General features: G+C 39.7%; 3 protein-coding genes across 3 annotated transcripts in view; 2 read left to right on the top strand and 1 right to left on the bottom strand.

Annotated features, from left to right (window-relative positions):
* The window catches only part of LOC139551112 (tyrosine-protein kinase JAK1-like), a 35,982-nt gene extending 32,060 nt beyond the window's left edge, over nucleotides 1–3,922 (bottom strand). Inside the window, exons 1-9 of the mRNA XM_071362515.1 lie at nucleotides 3,510–3,922; nucleotides 2,935–3,139; nucleotides 2,499–2,622; nucleotides 2,171–2,321; nucleotides 1,888–2,051; nucleotides 1,540–1,744; nucleotides 1,202–1,348; nucleotides 888–1,070; nucleotides 277–434 (exon numbers count right to left, since the gene is read on the bottom strand). Of these exons, the coding sequence (XP_071218616.1) occupies nucleotides 277–434; nucleotides 888–1,070; nucleotides 1,202–1,348; nucleotides 1,540–1,744; nucleotides 1,888–2,051; nucleotides 2,171–2,321; nucleotides 2,499–2,622; nucleotides 2,935–3,136 (1,334 nt within the window). The 5' untranslated portion in view covers nucleotides 3,137–3,139; nucleotides 3,510–3,922. The remainder of the gene's footprint in view (nucleotides 1–276; nucleotides 435–887; nucleotides 1,071–1,201; nucleotides 1,349–1,539; nucleotides 1,745–1,887; nucleotides 2,052–2,170; nucleotides 2,322–2,498; nucleotides 2,623–2,934; nucleotides 3,140–3,509) is intronic.
* Nucleotides 3,923–4,369: 447 nt separating this feature from the next.
* On the top strand, nucleotides 4,370–7,333 carry LOC139551114 (leptin receptor gene-related protein-like). Its single transcript, XM_071362517.1, has 4 exons — nucleotides 4,370–4,873; nucleotides 6,020–6,095; nucleotides 6,382–6,568; nucleotides 6,850–7,333. The coding sequence occupies exons 1-4, from the start codon at nucleotides 4,858–4,860 to the stop codon at nucleotides 6,958–6,960; spliced, it is 390 nt and encodes a 129-aa protein (XP_071218618.1). The 5' UTR covers nucleotides 4,370–4,857; the 3' UTR covers nucleotides 6,961–7,333.
* A 6,530-nt stretch (nucleotides 7,334–13,863) lies between these two features.
* The window catches only part of LOC139551127 (3',5'-cyclic-AMP phosphodiesterase 4B-like), a 150,734-nt gene continuing 147,683 nt past the window's right edge, over nucleotides 13,864–16,914 (top strand). The window contains exon 1 of the mRNA XM_071362531.1: nucleotides 13,864–13,998. The gene's annotated coding sequence lies outside the window, so the exon portion shown is untranslated. The remainder of the gene's footprint in view (nucleotides 13,999–16,914) is intronic.

Below are 16,914 nucleotides of genomic sequence, written 5' to 3'. Positions count from 1 at the left end.
GACTCCAAGTTCACTTCGATATGATCCTACCACGTCAAAAAAACAAATGATCTGTCAGAAATTATCAAATTGAACGAAACTTCCTATCTCCAACACGGCTGTCGTGATTGTTTTATCTATACGGTGTGACCTTACTCGCATAAAAACTGTGGATGGAAATGTGGTTACTGACAAAGATATCTGTATAATCTGACAAATTGACAGTATTACAATTTTTTTTTATTTTATTAATATTTACATTTTCTCTAACCAATGAATGGGAATATTTAAGCTCACCCGATTGGACCATGACAGCCTTCCTGCAGGTTCTGTACCACGGAGGGAGGGGCCACATCTGTACACAGGAAGTGATGTGCATCCACTGTCAGACGGAAGTATCCATCAATGAGGGTGGCAAAAGACAATGCCTCTGCATGGTAACCCAGGCTCAGTTCCTGTGGTGGATATAGAGCGACAACTAATGACAATGAAGGTCCATGTCCAATATGAAAGAGAAAATTGGTAATAAGAGTATACACTGACGGAGTCTCATTCAAGATTGCTCACTCAGATATTCAGCATTATTGAATGTTTAAGTTTCCTCTGAAGCTTAAACCTCCAATATGTAACTTTTTGGGAGACCCCATCAAATTCAATGATTCCTGTTCTTAAGTTTCGTTTTTGACTCTTTTGCTTTCGGTTTTGTACACCAGCTTCAAACAGCTGAAAATACAATATTTTTTGTTATTGAAAATATATTTGACATCGGTTTAGATGGTACAATGATTCTCTACACTATACATTGCTTGTTTTGTCACATTAACTGAAATTAGGCAAACTATTACAATTTTAGCAACCAGGATATGGCGATTTCTGCATATTGCACCTTTAAACCAATGAAACTTTACCATCTTTTTGTTGTCCTGCTTGTGGACAGTGACTGTGGAGCCCTTGATGTTGATGTGTGTAATCTCATAGAAATCAGAGAAGGTTTTCCAGTCATTCGAAACGTCTTGAGCTGGTTTGTTCTTCCAGTTGATGTCGGTTTTGTACTTTTTTGATTTTTTCTTCTCTTTGGCAGTCCATGCATTCTGAGAAATAGATTAACATGAAATGTTTTTATCTCTTTATGAACAACATATCAGATGACATTTAGATAATAATGATGGATACAACGTGTGCCATAATTTACACATTCTAAACTACAAAATACTATACTCACATTCTGTTGCATCCTCCGCCACTTGATCCCTGTATTTCCAGACACAAGGACTTGGTACTGGGTGGGCTGACCCTGGTTACAGGAAGTGGGTGTTCCTTCCATCTCCCCTTCGCTGTCAGTCACACGTAGCACTTCAGGCTTGTACATCTTGTAATGAGACAGGATACCATTATGTTAGCTTCAGGAACATCTTTACACATACAGTACTTTACACAGATTTTTAGAGTACCACCTGGTTCTGTCTTCGGCCCAGTGCCATTCTTTCTTTAATTAATAGCGTGTCTGCAAACATGGTTACGCAGTGCATTATGGGTACTGTAATACATCTAGCTACACACCTCACAGCCGAACTCACAGGTCAGCGTCTCCAGCGTAGCCAAGTATTTGACCTTGATGTCATGGGTGTTGACTTTGTTGCTCTTCACTGTCTTGTTGTTGAACTCGTTAAAGAAGTGCTGAAACACCCGGGAGATGCGGAGTCGTGTCAGGAAGTTCCGCTGCTTGATGATTTGGTTCACGCTCTCTGGGATGTATTTCTTATAGCTGGGTGGGATGGAAAGAGATTTGGTTGAGTCGGGGGTGTATGTGTGTGTGTGCATGAGTGTGTATAAGAAAGATGGTAAACCGACAGCAAGACAGTAACACCAGCTTAATTTTGAACCTCTTTGTGAGTGACGATTAGTTACCTGATCTGTCCTGCTAAATATGGGTTGCCGATGTTCTTCTCCAAGGCATTGTGTGTGATAGACAACACTGCCACCCCCAGGCACTCATTCTCAATAAAGTGGGCCTCCTCTTCATTCTGAGGGTTGCGCACTGCGGCCCACCCCTTCAGGAAGTCATGCTGACCCTGGGAAAAGCCAATGCACAAACACATGAATCAGGATATATGACTGTGTATGCTAGAATTCTACATTTGAGGATACAACTGTTTTAAACTGTATAAACCTTTTTTGTGCAAAATTATACCTGGGCAAACAGATACTTCAGTGAGGCAGCCTCAAGGAGTGCCGTACCCCCTGATTCGGTCTTCGGCCCATTGCCGTTCTTTGTCTTGAGGGCATGTCTGCAAACACGTGGCACATTGTCATTCGCACCATGCCAGTTGGTGAAGTAGAACCTGGATAAAGAGACGAGGGTATTTCAATGTCAGTATGAAGTTTTTGTAAGAAAGTTATTTTTATCTCAAGTTTGCGAATTTGCAGACCAAAGTGCTGCTGCAATCGAAAATGGTTACCTCTGCTTTGTTCCTTCAATATTTGTGACAAACTGAGGAGCAACATATCCTAATGCTTACCTCATGCGATAGTGGAGCTTTAAGCAGGTGCTCTCCTTGATTTTGAAGGTGTGATTGGGAGGGTACCAGATGTCCATGCCCTCGTCATACAAGGCAAACAGATTGAAGCAAAGAGGTGAAATGCCTAAAAAAAGAGATATGATTTCCCTCAACGCAGAACCAGCAAGTTGCTACCTTTCATATTCATTATCCATAACACACACTCAGATGAGCAACTCAGGAGGGGGAAAGAAGACTTGGAATTTCGGGTCTGAGTGAGAGATCTTAGTAAGACTTTTGGTCTGAGAGAGTTTACAGTCTGTGTGAGAGGGGTTTGTGTGTGAGAGAGAGCGAGAGACAGAGAGGGAGAAAGAGAGAAAAAGAGAGTGAACAAAGCGGGGGGACATAAACTATGTTTATGTTACTGTATTAATGTCCATATATGACTCAGACTCACCACACTTCTTGGCTGCCTCTGTGCACAGCTCCTCAGCAGTGTAACAACCCCAGAGAAACTCAAGCTGGTGAGAGTCTCGCAGGTAGAAGTGGACCTCGAGGCCCTGTGCTAATACAGGGATTGGCGTGAACTTGCCCTTCCTCGTCCTCCGCATCTTTGCCAACAGTTGCCTGCCCATGTCCATTGCCTTGTTTCGAGGCATTCACTAAAGAAGAGAAGATTAATGTTAAGAGGATGACAATATAGCCATAGTAGGCTACTATATGGCTTTAATAAGTGCATAATATGTAATAGTGACTTTGATGTCATTTTAGCTCATATATTTAAAACCAGATTAATCCAAAATCATAGGCTACCTGAAAGTAAAAGTGAAAATCTGAGTACAAAATCTATTGATGACAAAAAATATATTATTCATATTTAAATCCATGTGTATCTTCAAAGAGCAGAATGTTAAACTCTAAGTATGTGAATTAAGGGAAATCTGAATATAAACTACTTACTTACAGTATTACAGTACTTACAGTAGACCAGTGACAATAACCTATGATGAAACGCTCCATTATGAAACTCACCTATGTCTATGACTTTATGCCGTCCACGAATGTCTGAAAAAAATAACTTTCTCTTTCATGAACGGCCCAATATCAATGTAGGCTACTTATATTATCCTATTATGATGATGTTTTTGAGCACGTATCATTGATAAGGGTTTTAAATCCTGTACAATGAAGTTGCTAAATCTCGGCGATGGCTCTTCCAAGCAAGCGTCTTGTCAATTCCCGTAAACGCTGTCGCGAATCCACGCCCATGTAGTCGTCTATTGGTTATTTAGTAAATCAATCAAGTGGAAACAACAGCACGTTTTTACGTTCTGGAACTTTCAACTGTACGGAAACCGGGCTGTACTGAACCGTCAGTTAAAAAACGGGGAGGTGTTGGGTTGAGGGACACTGTCAGCATGGCCACTCACTTTTAAAGACGTCAGTCATTGCTTCATGCCACACCACGCCACACGCACCAAACCAACCAGAACAAGCGTATCTAAAAATCTGTTCAAGAACGTAAAATAACATGTTGGTGTAGTACAGTACAAACCGTTCCAAAAAGTAGAAAGCGTTCAAGCGAACTGAACGCACCCCAGAATTAACCATTGTTGGCAAGCAATAAATATTTCAGAACAACTATGACTGAATTATTATCCTTACACTTTCAAAAATACTAGTCGAATAAGACATGGGAGAGATGACGAATTTTGGCAGATATTTATTTATAGACTAATACAAAAAATCAGTAGCGGATTTGGGTACTGGCGACATGGGCAAATGTAGTAATGTAGGCTAAACTGACAAAGGAGCAAAGAGCAGAAATCTGAACTAGCAAGCAAGTCGCAGCAATGAAGAACACGAAGGGGGGAGAATTCTGGCAGGGGGGAGATTTTCCGCACAACACCGGAAAGCCATGCTTTGTTATGATTCTGAGTGGCCACAAAGCTAGCAACAATGAAGCATGTGGGGCATCGTAGGTGGCTCGTTCCAGCTAGTTTTATCTTGTTCTTCATAACATGTCTTGTTTTGACTGATTTCATGTCAATGCTAATATGGAGAAAACTCACTAGCTAACTAACCAACACTGTAACGATGTATTTGAGAGACAAGTGTTCATTGTGTAAATTTATTTTTTGTTTTCAATAAACATTAGGAGACGAAATATAGTTTACACGTTGTCAATAATATAAGCCAACCATGTCTGAAATGCCCCATTGTTGCGCACGCGTCGGTATTGGAAACAGCTCCTTTAAGAAAGTCATTTGAAGCAAAGAAAAAGTTCAAAGGAGGAAATAGGAAGTCAGTCTCGAATGTCAACACAACAAACAAAGCACAAAGAAGAGGAACGGACAGAACATTTAAGACGTTTAAGACAATGTCGGGTATTAAAGGTAAAAAAATAAATATGTACTTGCTCTACAAAACTCTTTAACTTGTTTCCATAAAATGTTTTCCCACCACTGGTAAGTCAAGTGTAACATTGTCTGTATCGAGTCCACGTACGACCACTCGTTACTGTCACATATTACGTTTGGTTTGTGGTGATACATTGACCGTGCACTGTGGTGGAAAATGTACTCAATTGTCATACTTGAGTAAAAGTAAAGATACCTTAACAGAAAATGACTCAAGTAAAAGTGAAAGTCACCCAGTAATTACTACTTATGTAAAAGTCTAAAATTATCTGGTTTTAAATATAGTTAAGTATCAAAAGTATTTGTAATTGCTCAAATATACTTAAGTATCAAAAGTAAAAGTATAAATCGTTTCAAATTCCTTATATTAAGCAAATATTTTGATTTACGGGTATCCAGGGGCACACTCCAACACATAATTTACAAATTAAGCATTTGTGTTTCGTGAGTCCGTGCGTCCGCCAGATCAGAGGCAGTAGGGATGGCCAGGGATGTTCTCTTGATTAGTGCGTGAATTTGACCATTTTTATGTCCTGCTAAGCATAAAAAATGTGAAGAGTACTTTTGGGTGTCAGGGAAGATTTACGGAGTAAAAAGTACATAATTTTCTTTAGGAATTTAGTGAAGTAAAAGTTGTCAAAATATAAATAGTAAAGTACAGATACTCCAAAAAATTACTTAAGTAGTACTTTAAAGTATTTTTACTTAAGTACTTTACAGCACTGCATGCATGTTTATTTGTCCAGTATTGAAATATAACAAAAGCATACAAATGACTTGTGAATTTCCCAACATTGATAATTTCACAATAGAGGGGGGTGGAAGCCAATCCACATTGAAAACTGTCAACCAACTCTTGCTTGAGGGACTACCAAAGATAAGATATTGTAAATTAATTGTGTCTCTAACATTTGTCTTTTTATTTACTTTCATGATGGCAGAACCGTATTATTAGTATAATACACTGTTATAAGTTGCATATGTCATAACCCTGAGTATTCGAAATAGCCTACTTAACTCCCTTGCCCTGGATGGGACATTTGGCTCCTTAGATTCCACTGCTAAGTACCCTGTCTCTAAAGTTATAACTACCTCAACATTTCTGTTTTTGTCATCCTATAGCACTGGTTGGGTTGTCCTTCAGTGGAGCCATTGGCTTGACATTCCTCCTGTTGAGCTGTGCCTTGGAGCAATATGGGTACGTATTTGCCCCCTGCCTCTGAAATCTGTGAGACACTCTTGCTAAATTGGACAACATGTGGAAGTTAACTATGTAACTAACTGCGATGCAATGCCTATATTAGTGTCATGTTTTTCGCCAGGGTGGTTAACCCTATTGGAGCAGTGGTTAGTGGGTTTGCATGTGGGCTGGGTGACCTGGATTCGAGACCCACAAAAGGTGTTACACTGATGGCGTTTGCTATGTTCTGAATCTGTGACAAATAAACTAGATGAATGTTAACACAACTGATTTGTTTTCACAGGGTGTACTGGCCCCTCTTCGTCCTTTTCTTCTACATACTCTCTCCTATCCCCACCTTTATATCCAGAAGGCTCAGTGATGACAGTGATGTGGCCAGCAACGCATGCAGAGAGCTGGCATACTTCCTCACTACGGGAATTGTGGTATCTGCGTTCGCGCTTCCCATCATAATGGCCCGGGGTGCAGTAGTGAGTCCTGATATTGTCAATGGCCAATGACTGTCATGTGTTGGGTTTAGTTGCTTCATGCCATGAATAACTGGTTCAGGGTCAGTTTAAGTTTACAACTTTCGCTAGTTGTGTCCTATCTAGGTTGTGTTCATGTCACACGACAGAAAACATTTTCAAATGTTTTGCAACGGAGAATGAAAATGAACCTTTCTTATTTGACAAGTCCATGTAGTACATCCCTGTTTCAGTTCGTTTTCTTCTGTTTGGTGCCCAATGAACATTATCCTGTTCTCTTGCAGATCCAGTTGGGGGCCTGTGGCCTGGTGATGGCCGGCAACGTTGTCATCTTCCTCACCATCCTTGGCTTCTTCCTGGTGTTTGGAGGGGAAGACGACTTCAGCTGGGAGTAGTGATAGACCGTCTGTGAATCTCTGGCCAAACAGAGCCACAATCCCAAGTGGACCCCTAGACCCTATGCACTTGTGGAGATCTGAGAGGATTTGACAGGTGTAAGTAATATGGTAATAGCTCCATCTTGCCCTCTGATAGGCTTGCTAGGTGGAAGTTTCACCATACCAGTCAAATCTTCTCTGATCTCCACAAGTGCATGTGGTGTAGGATCTAGGGGTCGATTTGAGATTAGGCAATGTGAAGAGGTATGCTTAGGTATAAGCATGTGGTGAAATATCACCAAGGGAAGAGTGTTTGTTTCTGGACAGGACCCACCTCTCTACAATCATGTATGTATGTATGTATGTATGTATGTATGTATGTATGTATGTATGTATGTATGTATGTATGTATGTATGTATGTATGTATGTATGTATGTATGTATGTATGTATGTATGTATGTATGTATGTATGTATGTATGTATGTATGTATGTATGTATGTATGTATGTATGTATGTATGTATGTATGTATGTATGTATGTATGTATGTATGTATGTATGTATGTATGTATGTATGTATGTATGTATGTATGTATGTATGTATGTATGTATGTATGTATGTATGTATGTATGTATGTATGTATGTATGTATGTATGTATGTATGTATGTATGTATGTATGTATGTATGTATGTATGTATGTATGTATGTATGTATGTATGTATGTATGTATGTATGTATGTATGTATGTATGTATGTATGTATGTATGTATGTATGTATGTATGTATGTATGTATGTATGTATGTATGTATGTATGTATGTATGTATGTATGTATGTATGTATGTATGTATGTATGTATGTATGTATGTATGTATGTATGTATGTATGTATGTATGTATGTATGTATGTATGTATGTATGTATGTATGTATGTATGTATGTATGTATGTATGTATGTATGTATGTATGTATGTATGTATGTATGTATGTATGTATGTATGTATGTATGTATGTATGTATGTATGTATGTATGTATGTATGTATGTATGTATGTATGTATGTATGTATGTATGTATGTATGTATGTATGTATGTATGTATGTATGTATGTATGTATGTATGTATGTATGTATGTATGTATGTATGTATGTATGTATGTATGTATGTATGTATGTATGCTACAAAACTATAGTTTGTTAACAAGAAATTTGTGAAGTGGTTGAAAAATGAGTTTTAATGACTCCAACTGTATGTCTGTATGCACACGCATGCATGCATACAGTTGGAGTCATTAAAACTAATTTTTCAACCACTCCACAAATTTCTTGTTAGCAAGTTATAGTTTTGGCAAGTCGGTTAGGACATCTACTTTGTGCATGACACAAGTAATTTTTCCAACAATTGTTTACAGACAGACTATTTCACTTATAATTCACTGTATTACAATTCCAGTGGGTCAGAAGTTTACATACATTAAGTTGACTGTGTCTTTAAACAGCTTGGAAAATTCCAGAAGATGATGTCATGGCTTTTAGAAGTTTCTATTAGGCTAATTGACATCATTTGAGTCAATTGGAGGTGTACCCGTGGATGAATTTCAAGGCATACCTTCAAACTCAGTGCCTCTGCTTGACATCATGGGAAAATCCAAAGAAATCAGCCAAGACCTCAGATTTTTTTTTTTTTTTTAGACCTCCACAAGTCTGGTATATTCTTGGGAGCAATTTCCAAATGCCTGAAGGTACCACGTTCATCTGTACAAACAATAGTACGCAAGTATAAACACCATGGGACCACGCAGCCTTCATAACATTCAGGAAGGATACGTGTTCTGTCTCCTAGAGATGAATGTACTTTGGTGCGGAAAGTGCAAATCAATGCCAGAACAACAGCAAAGGATCTTGTGAAGATGCTGGAGGAAACAGGTACAAAAGTATCTATATCCACAGTCAAACAAGTCCTATATCGACATAACCTGAAAGGCCGCTCAGCAAGGAAGAAGCCACTGCTCCAAAACCGCCATAAAAAAGCCAGACTACGGTTTGCAACTGCACATGGGGACAAAGATCGTACTTTTTGGAGAAATGTCCTCTAGTCTGATGAAACAAAAATAGAACTGTTGGCCATAATGACCATTGTTATGTTTGGCGGGAAAAGGGGGATGCTTACAAGCCGAAGAACACCATCCCAACCGTGAAGCACGGGGGTGGCAGCATCATGTTGTGTGGGTGCTTTGCTGTAGAAGGGACTGGTGCACTTCACAAAATAGACGGCATCACGAGGAAGGAAAATTATGTGGATATATTGAAGCAACATCTCAAGACATCAGTCAGGAAGATAAAGCTTGATCACAAGTGGGTCTTCCAAAGTTGTGGCAAAATGGCTTAAGGACAACAGTCAAAGTATTGGAGTGGCCATCACAAAGCCCTGACCACAAAGCCCTCACCTCAATTCTATAGAAAATTTGTGGGCAGAACTCAAAAGGCGTGTGCGATCAAGGAGGCTGACAAACCTGACGTAGTTAGACCAGCTCTGTCAGGAGGAATGGGCCAAAATTCACCCAACTTATTGTGGGAAGCTTGTAGAAGGCTACCCAAAACGTTTGACCCAAGTTAAACAATTTAAAAGCAATGCTACCAAATACTTATTGAGTGTGTGTAAACTTCTGACCCACTGGGAATGTGATGAAAGAAATAAAACCTGAAATAAATTATTCTCTCGACTATTATTCTGACATTTCACATTCTTAAAATAAAGTGGTGATCCTAACTGACCAAAGACAGGGAATTTTTACTCAGATTAAATTGTGAATTGTGAAAAAGTGAGTTTAAATGTATTTGGCAAAGGTGTATGTAAACTTCTGACTTCAACTGTATATGTATATGTATGTATGTATCTGTATATGATTGCAACAACTTCTATATGCGTCATGCTTCAATGAATGTATCATATAAGGGATACTGTTGAATGATTTTTGTTGTTATCACCACATTCTGCTTCTATTCTTTTCAGGGAGTATTCTGTTTGAAAATGTATCTTGCTTATTTTAAGTATTAGCATTTCAAATTATCTACCCATACTCATTCTTGCAGTTGATTTACGTTTGTACTTTTGTTTATGGTTGTATGTGTTTATCTATTTTATATGATCTTTGGGTATGACTAGATAATCAGGTCAAGGTGTAGTCAACGTTTTTGTAGTTTGTCATTTTAAACATTTTGCTCCAAGACAAAAAAAAGCCTTATTCTAGGCCTTGCTGCAAATGTTTACAGTAATACCAAATGACAGTTAAGAAAATAAGTTAGACACGATTCACCCACCATGGTTTCTGACGAGTGTCTATGATTATTAAACACATTATTCATTCTAATTGAGTAATTATGTTACACCCTTATTATTAAGTTAACAAATGTATTTTTGAATTACATGTGTTTAATATGTTTGTCTTCACTGAGGACAGAAGCCAAAATGAGGTTTTGTGAACCATGGGCTACATTGGTACAGTAGATGAATGGTGAGTTTTCACATGAAATGTTAATACTATATATTTTGCTGTTTTTTGTTCTAATGAATTTTGTTCTAATGAAGTGCCCACTTTTCTGTTCACCCAAAAGTGCCTAGTAAAATGTACTATTTTTACTGATTCAAAAAGTTCTTAAGAGTTTGAGTCACTTTTTACATTCTATATTGGTATAGCCTTCTGAGAACCCATAGTGCATTCTAGAACTCTGTTTTGCGATATTCCAATTAATAACCCAATGTAACAACACCACTTCATTCTGATTTCATGTTACTATAAGTATGCTAAAATGTCTTGTTTTCACCGAAGGGTCAATTTAATTAACAACATTTCCGCATGATCTCATATCATGAAATGAAAAAAAAAACTTTATTATACTATATGTGTCTCATTAGCTATCATTCATTATGAAGTCTTTGTGTTGCATATACATGTACTGTAAGTGTGAACCCAAGACTTAACAGCACTTTCAAAACACTAGAGAGCACTAGAGAGACCTGTTTTGAAACTCCTGACAAAATCCAATACATAGTCTGTTTTCTAACATTAATTAAAGCACTATTGAAATATATTTCCTCTTTGGTTTTAATATGTCAATATATCAATGGCCATCTTTTGAGTCCATCTTTGCAGCTTTACATCACAAAGGGATTGACATGGAGAGAAAGATTTGGGACAGAAAGCCAGAACAAGTGCAGTCATTTTATTGAATCTTATTAATGAATCGGATATAATTAGACTCATTTATTAATGGTGCAGTTGTTAGTTTCTTGGAGATGTTCTGCTGATTTACCTACAGTACGATTCAAAAGTTTGGACACACCTACTCATTCAAGTGTTTTTCTTTATTTTTACTATTTTCTACATTGTTGAATAATAGTGCAGATATCAAAACTATGGAATAACACATATGGAATCATGTAGTAACTCAAAAAAGTGTTAAATCAAAATATATTTTAGATTCTTCAAAGTATCCACCCGTTGCCTTGATGAAACCTTTGCACAGTCTTGGCATTCTCTCAACCAGCTTCAACTGGAATGCTTTTTCAACAGTCTTGAAGGAGTTCCCACATATGCTGAGCACTTGTTGGCTGCTTTTCCTTCACTCTGAGGTCCAACTCATCCCAAACCATCTCAATTAGGTTGAGGCCGGGGGATTGTGGAGGCGCAGCACTCCATCACTCTCCTTCTTGGTCAAATATCCCTTACACAGCCTGGAGGTGTGTTTTGGGTCATTCTGTTGAAAAACAAATGATAGTCCCACTAAGTGCAAACTAGATGGGATGGCATATCGCTGCAGAATGCTGTGGTAGCCATCCTTGTTAAGTGTGCCTTGAATTCTAAATGAATTACTGACAGTGTCACCAGCAAAGCACCATCACCTTAGCCATGCTTCACAGTGGGAACCACAAATGCGGAGATCATCCATTCAACTACTCTGCGTCTCACAAAGACGGCAGTTGGAACCAAAAATCTCAAATTTGGGCTCATCAGACCAAAGGACAGATTTCCACCGGTCTAATGTCCATTGCTCGTGTTTCTTGGCCAAAGCAAGTCTCTTCTTATTGATGTTCTTTAGTAGTGGTTTCTTTGCAGAAATTTTACCAAGAAGGCCTGATTAATGCAGTCTCCTCTGAACAGTTGATTTTGAGATGTCTCTGTTAATTGAATTCTGTGAAGCATTTATTTGGGCTGCAATCTGAGATGCAGTTAACTATAATGAACTTATCCTCTGCAGCAGAGGTAACTCTGGGTCTTCCTTTCCTGTGGTGGTCCTCATGAGAGTTTCATCATAGCGCTTGGTTTTTACAACTGCACTTGAAGAAACTTGACATTTTCCAGATTGACTGACCTTCATGTCTTAAACTAATGATGGACTGTCCATTCTCTTTGCTTATTTGAGCTGTTCTTGCCATAATATGGACTTGGTATTTTACCAAATAGGGCTATCTTCTGTATATCACCCCTACCTTGTCACAACACAACTGATTGGCTCAAACGCATTAAGAAGGAAAGAAATTCCACAAATGAACTTTTAACAAAGCACACCTCTTAATTGAACTGCATTCCAGGTGACTACCTCATGAAGCTGGTTAAGCGAATGCCAAGAGTGTGCAAAGCAGTCAAGGCATACGGTGGCTACTTTGAAGAATCTTAAATATAAAATATATTTTGATGTAACACTTTCTTGGTTACTACATGATTCCATATGTGTTATTTCATAGTTTTGATGTCTTCACTATTATTTTACAATATAGAAAATAGTAAAAATAACAAAAAACCTTGAATGAGTAGTTGTGACCAAACTTTTGACTGGTACTATGTGTGCATGCACCTGTGGCTGTGTGATTGACAGCAGCACTAACACTACCAGCTCTCACAGTCTCATGTCAGAATTAGATGTTCATCCATGTTTCTAGAACATCACATTTTTAAGTTGTTCCAAGTGTAACATTTCAAAGTGTTTAAGGCTACGTTTTTAAGGTTAGGGTTACCTTTAGGTGTTAACCCCAAGTTTATAAGGTTAGGCATTAACTATGAATGCTTAAGGTAAAGGTTAAGATTTGGGATAAGCTTAAAACAACTTTCTATCGCTGGATTCGAACATGCAACCTTTGGAACCAGAGGCAGATGCTCAGGGAGCAGGATGAAGGTAGGATGAACAAAAAGAAGGGACACTGTGATGGCCATCCTTGGCACCAGGGACAACCGTTGCCTGGCAACAGCCTAGAAATCAAAGCTGTTTGGACCAGCCTGTCTGGCCTTGAACATAACTCCTCAAAGGTGTAACAGATGGTTATAGGCAGTGCTCACTGCTCACAGTTGGCCGCCCAACAGTTACCATGCAGGTGCATGACTTTAGAGAAGTAGGGTGAAGTTGCCCCTAGACACTGATCTTTTCCCCCACTAATAGTTAACGTTAGGAACAGGGGCAGAGGAAGCTGATCCTACATCTGTACCTGGGGGAAACACCCCATCAGGTGAGATATGCAGGGAGGGTTACTGTTAGGATACTGTGGGTGGCCCTGCAGTGTCAGAGGGCTAATTGAGTATTATGCAGTATAATGACTGCAGGAGATTTTGAATTGCCTGGCTGGATGGACTGCTGATGTGGATTGACTGAGATAGGCCTATTAGAATCATGAATGCTGATGATGTCAGTTTGATGTCATTTGTTATGTAGGCTATTTGCCAGCATCAAAACTGGTACAAACAGAGAAAGAGAGGGCGCGCACGAGAGAGACTGAAGTCCATGAAGAATAAAATGAGCGCGTCGGGAGAGGGATGGGGGGGGTCCTTCTGTAGTTTGCATCAAAGCTAAAAGAGAGAGGGAGAGAGAGAGAGAAAGAGGCGGACGCTGGAGAGTCAAGGGGAATATAAAGAGCACGCGGAAAGCAAGTCAGACTAAACTCGAAGAAGCAAGCGACAGAGCACACAGGAGGCTGAAGTCAGAGTCCGGACCGCCTGTTCATACTTCATAAATACGTGTGTCATTCTATTACCCCCCTCCTTGTGGAAAAGTGGACTAATCTCTGGGTAAGGCGTCTTTTACGTTCAATGCTTTTTTATGAAGGGAGAGATGGCTCAGTCAGCTAGCCTTTTGCCTCGAGAGAGGCTGAGGATGATTTTAACATATCTTAGCCTTGACGTATCTACCATATCTTAACTCGCTCATGTTGTCCCATTCAAGTCAGAATTCAAGTTCAGAAGCGTAGTTGTGCTCCACGCACGTGAGTACGAAAGTGGCTGCCCCATGGAAACAACGCGCTGGGCATACACTGGTTAAATCAACATTGTTTCCACATAATTTCAATGAAATTACGTTGAACTAACATGGAATAGACTCTGAATTGTATTCTGTGCCCGGTGGGAAGTGTTTATCGTGTAGCCAATCGTGTGGCCAAGGTGTGGTTAAGTTGCTGTAGCCTACTGAGGCTAACATTTTGCAATGGACACTGAAAGAACAATATTTCAATATACCTGCAATTCGGGGCGTTCCTGCATGTGGGCGTTTCTGCATGTGCAGGAAGCCCCCCCCCCCCCCCCGAGCATCCCATTGGTTCCTGCATGAACGCAGGAACGCTTGTGTGACACTTGATATTTTGTATTTTCCCTGATTGTCTATGCGATTTAAAATGTTGGTCAAAGGGAAATAAAACGTATGAGTTTTCCGGTGGCAAAGGACACTGTCTACCGGTGTCGCCCCCACCTGCTGTGTACCGGAATCCTCCTAACTAGCTAGTTGGTAACAACTTAGCACACAGTTCTTTGCTCCCGCCTGCCGTACAACTGTCCTCTTTAACAGAACTGCGGAAACAGTGCCCGGCGGAGGCGAAAGACACTGTCTACCAGTGTGCTATCTACCTAACCGGCTTCCCACCTGCTGTGTACCCAAGTCCTAGCTTGCTAACTATCTAGCTAGCACCCAGTGTATTAAACGCCTGCCGAACAACTGCCCTTGTTAACTTCTTTATGATAGGGGGCAGCATTTTCACTTTTGGATGAATTGCGTGCCCATAGTGAACTGCCTCCTACTCTGTCCCAGATGCGAATATATGCATATTATTATTACTATTGGATATAAAACACTCTGAAGTTTCTAAAACGGTTTGAATGATCTCTGTGAGTATAACAGAACTCATATGGCAGGCAAAAACCTGAGAAAAAATCCAAACAGGAAGTGAGAATTCTGAGACTGGTCAATATTCAACTCATCGCCGATTCAGTTCCCTGTAAGATATGGATATGTTTGCACTTCCTACGCCTTCCACTAGATGTCAACAGTCTGTAGAACGTGGAATGAAGCCTCTAGTGTGATGTGGGGCCGGATGGGAGGTGTTTCAGTCATTGTTCTGGCAGTATGCCAGATCCTGGTCATGCGCTTTCCTCATGATATCGCCTTGCGTTCCATAACTTCTACAGACATGAAGGAATGCTCCGGTTGGAACGTTATTGGATATATATGATAACAACATCCTGAAGATTGATTCTCTACTTAGTTTGACCAGTTTATTCGACCTGTTATATAACTTTTTGAAGTTTTCGTCCGAGTTCGCCCGCATCTGCGCGAGCGTTTGGACATGTGCACTAAACATGCTAGCAAAAGTAGCTACTTAGACATAATGGACATTATCGAACAAAACAACGATTTATTGTGGAACTAGGATTCCTGGGAGTGCATTCTGATGAAGATGATCAAAGATAAGGGAATATTTATGATGTAATTTCGTATTTCTGTTGACTCCAAGTGTATCTTTAATTCTATGTAAAACATGTATCTTTCATCAAAGTTTATGATGAGTATTTGTGTTATTTGACGTGGCTCTCTGCAATTTCTCCGGATATTTTGGAGGCGTTTCTGAACATGGCGCCAATGTAAACCGAGATTTGTGGATATAAATATGCACATTATCGAACTAAACATAAATGTATTGTGTAACATGATGTCCTATGAGTGTCATCTGATGAAGATCATCAAAGGTTAGTGATTAATTTGATCTCTATTTCTGCTTTTTGTGACTACTATCTTTTGCTGGGAAAATGGCTGTGTTTTTCTGTGGCTATGTACTGAGCTAACATAATCGTTTGGTGTGCTTTCACCGTAAATCCTTTTTGAAATCAGACATGTTGGCTGGATTCACAACATGTGTAGCTTTAATTTGGTGTCTTTCGTGTGTGATTTCATGAAAGATTGATTTTTATAGTAATATATTTGAATTTGGCGCGCTACATTTTTTCTGGCTTTTGGCCAAGTGGGACGCTACCGTCCCACATATCCCAGAGAAGTTAACAGAACTGCGGGAAAACAGCGCCCGACAGGCGGGTGAAGGACAACGGTAGACAGTGTCCCATCTAGCTAGCTACCATTGTCACCCCTGCCTCTTCTGTGGGGTTTATCGGCGGTTGGCATCCAACGTTGTGGTTCATTACCGCCACCTACTGTACTGGAGCGCTCCGCCTCCCGCATGTGTACGTACTGGAGTCCTCGCCTAAAAATGGACCAATAGAAGTAGAAGAGGGGCTTCTGCAGATGCAGGAACGCCCTGAATTGCGGGCTGCAATTGCACCCTACACAACTCGCGTAACAACATTTAATTCCATAATCTTGTGTAGGTTGGTGTTTATTGGGATGAATCTTGTCCTGGAGGCAGAGCTGAGAGATTCTCACTAGATGGGCCAGCTGCAAAGTCAATTGGCTATATAGGCTATTTTAAATTCATGAAAATAAAAATTATTTTAAGGTTAGGGTTAAGCATAAGGTTTGCAGTGTGGTTAGGTTTAAAATCTGATTTTATGACTAGCTGTGCCAGCTAGTGACTACCCTGCAGAGCTGCTTCCACTATTCCAATAATTGGCAACCTGCTAATCTTGTGTAGGCTTTGTTTGTTATTTTGCACAACTCGTTCACCTAAACTAGTGTAAATCAGTGCAATTCACAGAGTAGGCTACCAT

This window comes from Salvelinus alpinus, chromosome 23, assembly GCF_045679555.1.
Source record: "Salvelinus alpinus chromosome 23, SLU_Salpinus.1, whole genome shotgun sequence".
In the NCBI taxonomy this organism is placed as follows: Eukaryota; Metazoa; Chordata; class Actinopteri; order Salmoniformes; family Salmonidae; genus Salvelinus; species Salvelinus alpinus.
Note: the sequence above shows the minus strand (reverse complement) of the source record. Positions and strands in the feature narration are given on the sequence as shown.